This window comes from Vespula pensylvanica, chromosome 6 (assembly GCF_014466175.1).
Source record: "Vespula pensylvanica isolate Volc-1 chromosome 6, ASM1446617v1, whole genome shotgun sequence".
NCBI classification, from domain to species: Eukaryota; Metazoa; Arthropoda; class Insecta; order Hymenoptera; family Vespidae; genus Vespula; species Vespula pensylvanica.
Genome location: NC_057690.1, coordinates 1,518,100 through 1,530,118, shown reverse-complemented (window position 1 = coordinate 1,530,118; position 12,019 = coordinate 1,518,100). Strand labels below are relative to the sequence as shown.

General features: G+C 30.2%; 4 protein-coding genes across 4 annotated transcripts in view; all 4 read left to right on the top strand.

Annotated features, from left to right (window-relative positions):
- The first annotated feature begins 432 nt into the window (after positions 1-432).
- On the top strand, positions 433-3,276 carry LOC122630003 (probable glutamate receptor). The gene is made up of 8 exons (XM_043813994.1): positions 433-508; positions 578-1,065; positions 1,150-1,479; positions 1,598-1,763; positions 1,853-2,061; positions 2,158-2,247; positions 2,372-2,535; positions 2,607-3,276. The coding sequence occupies exons 2-8, from the start codon at positions 580-582 to the stop codon at positions 2,929-2,931; spliced, it is 1,770 nt and encodes a 589-aa protein (XP_043669929.1). The 5' UTR covers positions 433-508; positions 578-579; the 3' UTR covers positions 2,932-3,276.
- Positions 3,277-4,380: 1,104 nt separating this feature from the next.
- On the top strand, positions 4,381-7,100 carry LOC122630148 (glutamate receptor ionotropic, delta-2-like). The gene is made up of 8 exons (XM_043814330.1): positions 4,381-4,866; positions 4,937-5,266; positions 5,372-5,537; positions 5,627-5,835; positions 5,893-5,982; positions 6,084-6,247; positions 6,306-6,527; positions 7,007-7,100. The coding sequence occupies exons 1-8, from the start codon at positions 4,381-4,383 to the stop codon at positions 7,098-7,100; spliced, it is 1,761 nt and encodes a 586-aa protein (XP_043670265.1).
- An 849-nt stretch (positions 7,101-7,949) lies between these two features.
- LOC122630147 (glutamate receptor ionotropic, delta-1-like) lies at positions 7,950-9,839 on the top strand. Its single transcript, XM_043814329.1, has 6 exons — positions 7,950-8,429; positions 8,512-8,838; positions 8,949-9,114; positions 9,204-9,412; positions 9,479-9,568; positions 9,672-9,839. Exons 1-6 carry the CDS (start codon positions 7,950-7,952, stop codon positions 9,837-9,839), a joined length of 1,440 nt encoding a protein of 479 aa, XP_043670264.1.
- Positions 9,840-11,829: 1,990 nt separating this feature from the next.
- The window catches only part of LOC122630146 (glutamate receptor ionotropic, delta-1-like), a 2,394-nt gene continuing 2,204 nt past the window's right edge, over positions 11,830-12,019 (top strand). The window contains exon 1 of the mRNA XM_043814328.1: positions 11,830-11,902. Coding sequence (XP_043670263.1) covers positions 11,830-11,902 — 73 coding nt within the window. The remainder of the gene's footprint in view (positions 11,903-12,019) is intronic.

The following is a 12,019-nucleotide window of genomic DNA, read 5'->3' as shown; positions in this document are numbered from 1 at the left end:
ATATATATATTCGCACGCTATAGAAACAAAAGAAAGAGATGTGTATTAGAATAAAATATATTAATCGATCGATGAAAAATCAATGTCACTGCGCATGAAATTATTTTTCTACTTACGAATATGCAAAAAAACATCGCGTGCGATCAGATCGGACGCATCAATCGCAATATTAGAAATGAATAGTTTAGAAATTTAGTTTAGTGCGATATTCTATCGTCGTCGAGTAGAATCTTCTCGCGAATCACATTAAAACGTAGTCGTTGTTGATCTATTTAATTTGAGAAATAGTACGACGCATATAAACAAAAAGAAAAAGAAGAAATGACGTTCGTTGTGCGATTAAGAATATTCGTTCTCCATTTTATTCTTTTTATTCTATTTCTTCCGAAGATCGCAAATTCGTACGAATTACTTACTGTCGGCGACGAGCACGTTCCTTTCATCATCGATATTTGTAAATTATATCGAACGAAATCTATAATTTTCTTATACGGTCAATCGATAAAAGGTAAGATAATTCTTCCAAATAAAATTTCTTTATAGGTAATATGTTCATTTTCTTTTTTTTTTTTTTCAGAAATGGAAATGACAACGATGATATTCAAATGGACACGTGCACTTTCTCGCGAAGGTTATATGACTTCGAATTTATATTTTTCGGAATTGCACGAATCATCCTACTACGTAAAGCGAATCGTACGACCACATTACATCGCACTCATATCTAATTATGAAGCTATCAATGAGTTCTCATTGGCAACGAATACCTTCGATATGTCTTTTTCTGCCTGGCTAGTATTATTTATTTACAAAGGACATGGTTTCGATTACTGTCACAATCCACCAGGTAACATATTTCATTTAAGATTCGATTCGGAAATGTTGGTCCGTTGTGGTATGGAAAATATTTTACGTGAGTGGTATTCGATCAATTCCAATCGAACCGAGATCGATGACGTTGCTACTTGGAGTTTAGATAAAAGAATAACTAAATTAGTTCCAGATTCTCTTTACGAGAGAAGATATAATTTACAGGGTTTGATCATGAGAGCAGTCGTAGTTAAGGTAAAATATTTTCGTTCGAGATATTTTCTTCATTTTATTTTCAACTTATAAACAATTCGTATTTATTATTTCCATTTGTTCTAGGATTCATCGTTCATAAACGTAAAGGAGGATGGTCAATTGGACGGGACGTTTGGTAAAATATTGACAGAACTTTCCGTAGCTCTTAATTTTAGTTTTGATATTGTCTCGAAAGTAGCTGAGAACGGTAGATTAAATACAAAGGATAATACTTGGTCCGGTGCAATTGGTGAATTATATGCTGGACGTGCTGACATTTCTATTACGGATTTTTCTATGACCAGTGCAAGATTGAATGCGATTGATTTTACGCTTCCTCTTGTTATATCGAAAAAGTGTCTTTACATTAAAGAGCCACAACTTTTCGCGATAAAATGGTCGTCTTATTTATTGGTACGATCACTTGCTTTGCTTTGTTTCTCTTTTTTTCTTTTTTTTAATTTTTTCTTCTTTTTTTTTTCCTTGCTTTGATTAATTATCATGAATGAAATAATTGTTGTTTTTCTTTTAGGCTTTCTCTAATTCCATTTGGATCGCTATTTCCTGCGTATTAATCGTTGTTCCCATATTATTAATTTTTCTCAAAACGAAGAATGAATCAAGTCGTAACGTGGGACACGCATTGTTCGATAATTTTCTCGATATTTGGGGTATATTTTGTCAACAGGGACTACCAGGTTCGAACGAATTTTTCTTAATTCTTGTTTCATCATTTTTTTTTTTATTGATAAGTAACATTTACACGAAGCATTCGTTTGAATTTTAGACTTTCCGCATAGATCATCTTTACGAATAGCATACTTCTCTATATTTCTTTTGGGTGTTGTCTTATCAGCCGCTTATTCGGCTGCTTTGATAAGCTTTTTAACATCCGTTATTCAAACATTACCTTTTCACTCATTAGAGAATTTCGTTGAAGACGGTACTTATCAATTTCTTGTCTTTAGTGGATCAGCTGATTACGATACGTTTACAGTGAGTATGATACGTATCATTTACGTTGTTCAATCTATACCATAATTATTCATAAATATATACAATAAATTATTCATTAAAAAAATTTCTTTATAGAACGGTAAAGATCCCTTAGCAAAGAAATTGAAAAAGTTGATGCCAGAAGAAAAAAAATTGCCAATAACGATGGTGGAAGGATTTGAAATAGTATGAAGTTTTTTTAAAAGAAAGATGAAATTATATATATATATATATATTTATATATATTATTATTATTATTTATAAAACTATATATGTAATTTCATTATTAATACCAATGATCAAATTACAGATTTGTAAAAATCCAAAACTAGCTCTATATACGTCCGAGGCAAGAAAAGAGAGTATAAATCATAAAATACCGTGTAATGTTGTACCCGTAGACGCAGAACGTTTGGAAAGTTTAGCGATTATTTTATCTAAGCAGAATCCATTCACCGCTGTCATCAATTTTCAGTAAATAAACAAATATTGATGTATATATATTTTTTATATTTTATATACGTTAAAGCACGTGTTCATTTTAGCTTACAGAAATTTATCAACAATGGAATGATGGATCGATTAAAAGATAGGACATTTAAAAGGAAATATAATTTTATATTGAATCTTCAACCGGTTTGCATAAATAATATTATATCGCTTATTCTTCTAATTCAACTTGGCATCATTTTGAGTGTTTGCGTTCTAATCGTAGAAAAGTGTATTTTTTCTCGTAAATCAACGAAGATGTCGATCGAAGATCGTGTTCTGTTGAAAAAATCGTCGAAGTTTTATGTTCAAAGAAAGAAAAATATAAAAAATATTGCAAAGCATCATGTGAATCGCGAATTTGCACGCGTAAGGTATTAACGAACAATCTGCATTTTCATAGTGTTTCGTATTCATCGAATTTTTATATTCTTTGTATTTTAATTTTCTAATGGAACAGAAATACGCCTACGCATATGTAATAATGCATATCTAAGTTTATGCATTATTTAGCATAAAGGTTTTAAATTGAAATGGAATTTTTTTCATTATGTCAAACGTGTGGACACGCGTGCAAAACATTTTTGTTATTTGTTGAATTAATAACGGGTAAAAATATTTTAATTCCTTCGAACTATTTAGTTCTTTTCTCCTTACACGATTTCCTATACTAAGAAAATCATATTTTGATTGCACCAATATACCAAAATATTTTATTACAACAATCTCGATGTATTATCACACACGTACACTTTTATATATGTATTATGTATATACATTGTAAAACGAAATTGTTTAAGAAATATTACATTTTTTGATATTACATTCGCAACGAAAAATGAACGTAAATTAAACATTCTTATTAACGATAATATTGCATCGTTATCATATTCATTCATATATCCATTCATCATTTAATTAAAATAAAAGGTATTATCTACTTAACGTTATAATCAAATAGTTATACTTCGTCAAATGTTTTCTTTATCGATTATAATAATTTTCTATTATAACATCATAATTGCGTATAAAGAAAAAATTGGAATATAGAATGCCGGAAATCATTTTGTCAAGTGCTTATCCCATTTATATTGATTGGAATAGCAATCAAATTATTTCGATGGAAGTACAATGTGGTTTTTAAGATACAATTACACATGTGTGTGTATATATATATATATATATATATATGCGTAAATATGTCATAAGTGTGTGTATTCGTGAATATATATATATATATAAATATTTGTACATATAGCAAAAAAGAAAAAAAAAGGAAAGAGAAATACAAAATGAAAATAAACTTCATTAACTGATCGATGTTAATAGAACAGTTCCAGTACTCATAAAATTATTTCCGTCTCGAGAATATAACAGGACATATACACATCACATACATATATTTCTATTCTTACGACAGTCACAAGTGGAAATAAGTTACTCGCATTAGTTCAGAAATTTAGTCTCGTACGATCTTCTTTTACGTTATAACGTACACGTCGATTCGTAAAATTCCATAATTGAAACGCATAAATTCATAAAATTGAAACGTCTGATTAGTCGATCAATATATTTACAAAAAAATGACGTTCTTTGTGCGTTTAAAGATACTTGTCCTTCTTTTTTTTCTTCCGAAGATAGCAAAATCTTACGAATTGTTTTCTATAGACGACGAGTACGTTTCTTTCATCATCGACATTTGCAAATTATATCGAACGAAGTCTATAATTTTTTTATATTCCGAATCGATAAAAGGTAATCGATAATTCTTCTTAGTTTTGTTTCTACATCGGTATTATATTCATTTTCTTTTTTTTTTTTTATTCAGAAATGGAAATGACAACAACTGCGTTCAAATGGACGCATGCACTTTCTCGCGAAGGTTTCACGACCACGAACATTTATTTTTCGGAATTGAACGAATCATCATATTATGTCAATCGAATCGTACGACCACATTACATCGCGTTTATATCCAATTACAATGCTGTTAAAGAGTTCTCTTTGGCAACGAGTAACTTTAATATGTCTTTTGCTGCCTGGTTAGTATTGTTCATTAACAAGGCAAATGATTACAATTATTGTCACAGTCCACCAGGTAATATATTTCATTTGAAATTTAATTCGGAAATGTTGGTACGTTGCGGTACGGAAAATATTTTACGAGAGTGGTATTCCATCGACTCGAATCAAACACAGATCGATGATTTAGCAACCTGGAGTTTAGAGAAAGGAATCACTAAAATGGTTCCAGATTTTCTTTACAAGAGAAGATGCAATTTGAAGGGTTACATTATGAGAGCCGTTATTGTTAAGGTAAAATATCTTTTTTTCTATTTTCTAATAGAATCTATTCGTTACTATTATTTCATGTTTTCTTCTTTAGTCATCAGCTATGCTATCCGTAAACAAAGATGGCGAATTAGATGGCCTGTTAGGCAGATTATTAAGGGAACTTTGTCTTACTCTAAATTTTAATTTCAAAATTGTCTCCGAAGTAGAAACGTTCGGAAGATGGAATCCAAAAGAAAATACTTGGTCCGGTGCAATTGGAGAATTATATTCTGGACGTGCAGATATTTGTTTTTCTGGATTTTCCATGACAAATGCCAGATTAAACGCCGTTGACTTTACGTTTCCACTTTTGTCCACGAGAAATTATCTTTACATTCAGGAGCCACACATATTCTCGATTAAATGGTCATCCTATTTCCTAGTATGATAATTCTTAATCGAAATTTTTCTTCTTCCTTTTTCTCCACGCGTTAAAATTAATGAACTTTCAATAAAATTAATGAAAAAAAATTTTAACCATTCTTAGACCTTCTCTCGTTCTGTTTGGGTCGCTACATTTGGGATATTAACTTTAGCAACGATATTATTGATTCTTCTTAAAGTCAAAATTGGAACTGATCGTGACATTGGACATTTATTGTACGATAATTTTCTGGATGTATGGGGTATATTTTGTCAACAGGGACTCGCAGGTTTTGATGAAATTTTTCTTTATCTCGTTTCATATATTTTTTTTTTCCTTATAAGTGACATTTACACGAAGTACTCTTTTGAATTTTAGACTTTCCACATAGATCATCTCTAAGAATAGCATACTTCTCTATATTTATTTTGGCTGTTGTTTTATCGGCTGCTTATTCGGCCGCTTTGATAAGCTATTTAACGTCTGGTATCCGCAAATTACCCTTTCAATCATTAGAAAGTTTCGTTGAAGATGGTACTTATCAATTTTCTGTTGCACATGATACCGCCGAATACGATCTATTTGCAGTAAGTATGATACGTATTATTGACGTTGTTCCTTTCAATGAGAATATTTCTTTGTAGAATTCGGGAGATCCTTTAGCAAAGAAATTGATGAAGTTGATGCTGGATGAGAAAAAATTGCCAGTAAATGTACTGGATGGATTTTTAAAAGTATGATGAAGTGTACTACATAAAAATGAAATAACTTTTCTATTAATATATGTATGTATAAATTAATAATTTTATTATTAACAGAAATTATTAAATTACAGATTTGTAAAAATCACAAACTAGCATTTTATACGTCTGGCTTTTTAAAGGATAGTGTAGGTCATAATATACCATGCAATATTGTCTCCGTTGAAACAGGACATGTCGACACATTTTCTTTGGTTTTGTCTAAACATAATCAATTCACTGACGTAATCAATTTTCAGTAAGTACAAATATATCCGATAATAATTGATTTTCATTTAACCACAAACTTATTTCAGTTTGCAGAAATTTATCAACAATGGAATGATAAATTGTTTAAAGGATGATCTATATTATAAAAGATCCAATGATATGATCAAGCATCAACCGGTTGACATAACCAGTGTAATAACCCTTATTTTCTTTATCCTAATTGGTATCATTTTAAGTATTTGTATTCTGTTTATAGAAAAATATATTTTTGCTCGTAAAAGTGAGAAGATGCCGATAGTACCTCGGTCGTATCCAATCCATTAAATTGTTCAGGATTTTATGATATAAAAAGAAAGAATAGTATTAAAATATATCGAAATGGAATGCGTTAATGACAAATGTGCACTGACAAAGTATTAAAGATTACGCTAATATTCGTTCGCAATGAATTATTATACGTCATGCTTGTAATTTCCTAATGGAATAGAAATATCCTCAAGTACATCTAAGCTTTTGCATTATTTAGCACAATTTTAAATTGAAATGGAACTTTTCAATTGTATTAAACGTGTATTATGCACATACAATATTATATATGAATATATGTATACACATTGTAAAATACAGATTCTTTAAAAAATATTACATTTTATAATATTACATTTGTAATAGGAAATTGATGTGAATCGAAGACACTTTCAAATGATATTATTGTATAGTCATCTTATCCATTCATATATTCATGATAAAATTAATATAGAACATATTGTCTGTTTAATGTTTTTAGCATTACCAAATTTTTGTGCAAAATTTTAGCATTAACAGATTTTTGTGCAATATCAAGCATCGTCTTAATCGAGTGTAATAATTTTCCAGAATAAGCTTCCGTTTGCGGATAAGGAATAATTAAAATATATCGCGTGATGGACGCAAATTATTTTGTTAAGCGCTTATCGATTATATCTTTATATCGATCATAATGAATATTAAATAACTTTGATGAAAATGCAACGTAGCTTTTAAGACGTTATACTTTATAATAATAAGGTGTACAGATGTGAATAAAAGGATAACGTATGCATATAGGTGAATGCAGACAGAAATATATGTATATATATATACATACATATATACATATATACATACACACATGAAAGAAGAAAAAAAGTAGAAGAAAAGAGTAAATTAAAATGAACTTCATTAATCGATCGATGTTACACAGTGTCGGTACGCATATAATTTCCTTCGGAATTTTCTTCGGATAAATATAAATACACACACATATACATAGACTAACCTTACGTTACATATGCTCCGATTCTCCTGACAAGCGCCATGCAATTTGTCCCGCTCATTAATCGAGAAATTTAGTTCGATGCGACCATTCTTCGTCATCACGCGAAAACTTTTTTATGAATTTACAACATATAATTCTTAAAATTTGATTGATACACCCATCGTTGTACATATTCAAAAAAAAAAAAAATGGCGTACGTTGTGCGATTAAAGATTCTAATCGTTCTTTTTTTTCTTCCGAAAACATCAAGATCGTACGAAAAATTATTAATCGGTGACGAGGACGTTCCTTTATTCATCGACATTTGCAAACTATACGGATCAAAATCTATAATATTCTCATACTCCAAATTCACAAAAGGTAGGGAAATATATTTTATTTTCTTTACTTTATTTTTACTATATATTTAATTTCCTTTTCATCAGAAACGGGAATGACAACGACGATGTTCAAATGGACCCGTGCACTTTCTCGCGAAGGTTTTACGACAACGAAATTCTATTTCTCGGATTTACACAAATCATCGTATTACATAAATCAAATCGTACGACCTATTTACATCGTGATTATATCTAATGACAATGATATTAGTGAATTCTCTTCAGCAACCGATACCTTCGATATGTCATTTGCCGTGTGGCTAGTTTTATTCGTTTACAAGGGACATGATCCCGATTATTGTCACAATCCACCAGATAACATATTTCATTTGAGATTCGATTCGCATTTGATAGTACGTTGCGGTACAGATACTATTTTACGAGAATGGTACTCGATTAAAACTAATCAAACCGAAATCCGTGATCTAGCTACTTTGAATTTGAAGAAAGGAGTCACTAAAATAATTTCGAATTCTCTTTACGACAGAAACTATAATTTACAGGGTTTGACCATGAGAGCCGTCTTAATTAAGGTAAAATATTTTCGTTTCATATATATTATCTATTTTCTACTTTAAACGAACCGTCATCGTTATTAGATTTTTTCATTTTCAGGCTTCACCGTTCGTACACATAAACGAGGCTGGCGAATTAGACGGGTTATTAGGTAGAATGTTAATGGAATTTTCTATAACTTTGAATTTTAGTTTTGAAATTGTTTCGGAGATAGAAACGTATGGAACATGGAACCCAGAAAATAACACTTGGTCCGGTGGAATTGGTGAATTATACTCTGGACGTGGAGACATTTCTTTGTCAGGCTTTAGTATGACAAATGCCAGATTGAATGCCGTTGACTTCACCTTTCCTTTTGTCACTTCAAAATTCTTTCTCTACATACAGGAACCAGAGATATTCACGATCAAATGGACATCTTATTTTGTAATACTATAACTTTCAATCGAATTATTTTTTACTTATTCTTTATTTATTTTATATTATTTCTTTTCTTTTTTATATCTTCGTACGTTAACTTGTATGAATTTTTTTAGACTTTCTCTCGATCTATTTGGATCACTATATTGGCGGTATTAATCCTTACATGGATTTTACTAATTTTTCTCAAAGTAAAGATTAGAGATGATTGTAGCATGGGACAATTATTATCCAACAATTTTCTGGAGATTTGGGGTATATTTTGTCAACAGGGACTGAAAGGTACAATTCGATATTTCTTCAACTTTGTTTCAATTATTTTGCTTTTCTTTTAAACTGTTACTTTTATACGAAACATTCGTTTGATTCAGATTTTCCTGAAAGATCATCATTAAGAATAGCATACTTCTCTATAAATCTACTGGCAATCATCTTATTGGCTACTTATTCTGCGTCTTTGATTAGCTATTTAACGGCCGGTATTCACATTTTACCTTTTAATTCATTAGAGAGCTTCGTTCAAGATAACACTTATCAATTGTGCGTCCTTCGCGATTCGGCTGAATACGATACATTTGCCGTAAGTATTATTAACATTAACATTGCTATTAACATTGATCCAATGAATTAGAATGTTTATTTATAGAATTCGAATGGTTCACTTGAAAAGAACTTGATGAAGTTGATGTTGGACAAGGAAAAATTGCCAATAAGTATACCCGAAGGATTTGTAAAAGTATGATAAAGTATAATAAATAAATAAGGAACAATTTATTTAAATACGTATGTATATATGTATTCACATGGTTTTATTAATTCTATTCCTTTGTAAATTATAGGTTTGTAATAATCATAAACTAGCAATCTTGACGTCGAAGATAGTGAAGGATATTTTAGTTCGTAAATCGCCATGTAATATTGTTTCTGTTGATACGGGACGTTTAAACGCAGTTGGCATCATTTTATCTAAACGCAATCCATTTACCCATTTCATCAATTTTCAGTAAGTTCACGATTAACTAATAATATAAATATTCGTTTGATACACGTTGAATCACAAAGCATGTTTCAGCTTCAAGAAATTTATAAACAATGGAATGAATAATCGTATAAGAGACATCCTATCTGAAAAGAAATACAATGATATAACCAAGCATCAACCAGTTTGCATAACCAGCGTAATATCACTTTATTTCTTCATTTTAATTGGTATCGTTTTAAGTATTTGTATTCTGATCATAGAAAGATATATTTTTGCTCGTAAAAGGGAGAAGATGTCGATGGTATCTCGATTGTATCCAATCAATTGAATTATTAGAATTTTGCGATGTAAAAAGGTAGAACCGTATTCAAAGTGATCGGAAAAGAATACATTAATCACGAATGAGTATTCACGAAATATTAATGACTATGCTAATATTTGTTTTTAATAAATTATTAGGCTTGTAATTTCCTAATGGAATAAAAATATTCTTAGGTATATCTAAGCTTCTGCATTATTTAGCACTAATTTAAATTGAAATGAAATTTCTTCATTACGTTAAACGATGATACATTCGAATGATACATTTTTTTTTATTAGACGAATGCACGCGTGTAAGTATTTTAATTTTTTCCAAATATTTCGAATATTTTGAATATTCTGTCTAGGACAAATCATATTTTGCCTACACCAATATGTCCAATAATTTATGATAACTATCAAGACATATCATCACGCATGTATATTATTACGTATGTATCCACATGTGCATAGACCTTATAAAAGAAATAGTATTTTTTAATTTTTAGAAATAGTATATTTTATAGTATTACATTTCCAAGAGGAAATTGACGTAGATTGAATGCCCTTTTAAATAATATTATTATATAATCATTCTATCTATTCATATATTCCTAATAAGACTAATATGGAACATATTGTTTGTCGAATGTTTTTATCAGATTTTTGTATATTACCAATTTAATCATTTAATCGAGTAATAAACTCTTTTAATTGAGAGTAATGATTTTCTATAATAAGTTTTGTGTGATGGACGCAAATCATTTTGTCAAAAGCTTATCGATCAACTCTTTATATCGATCAGAATGGCTATCAAATTACTTTGATGGAAGTGCGTCGTAGCTTCTAAGACGTTATACTTTACAATTATACGGTGTACGGATGTGAGTAAAAGGATAACGTATGTATGTAGGTGAATACAAGCAGAAATGTGTGTGTGTGTGTATGCATACATACCCACATCGAAGAAGAAAAAAAATCGAAGAAATGGCAAATTAAAATAAACTTTATTAATCGTTCAATATTATTCCAATGCTAAGACGTAAAAAATTGTTTTCTTTGTAAGAATATAGAATGACACGTTCTCAAACATACGTATATGTTACGTTAAATACATTCTCATTCATACAACGAGCACAATGGACTAAGCAATTGAAAAATTTAGTCTCTTGTGATCGTCTCTCATCGTAACGTGAAAATATTCTCATGAATTTCTTTCCAAATTGTAAAGTGATCAGTAGAATTTGATTAATAAGTCTATCGCTAAACATATTCGAAGAAAAATGACATACGTTGTGAGATTGAAGATTCTCTTCGTTCTTTTTCTTCTATCGAAAATCGCAAGATCATACGAAAACTTATTACTCGGCGACGAGCACGTTTCTTTATTCATCGAAATTTGCAAACTATACGGATCGAAATCTATAATTTTCTCCTATTCTAAATTGATGAACGGTAGGAAAATATATCTCACATTCCTTTCTTCATTTTTACTATCTTCAATTTCTTTTTTATCAGAAATGGAAATTACAACGATGATGTTCAAATGGATACGCGCACTTTCTCGGGAAGGTCTTGCGACAACGAAATTTTTCTTTTCCGATATTCATAAATCATCGTATTACGTAAACCGAATCGTACGACCCCAATACATCGTAATTATATCTAATGACAATGACACGAATGAGTTCTCCTTAGCAAGCAGTACCTTCGACATGTCTTATGCCATGTGGCTAATTTTATTCGTTTACAATGGAAATGATCCCGATTATTGTCACAATCCACCAGGTAACATATTTCATTTAAAATTTAATTCCGAAGTGTTGGTCCTTTGCGGTACGGAAAATATTTTACGAGAGTGGTATTCCATCAACTCGAATCAAACACAGATCGATGATTTAGCAA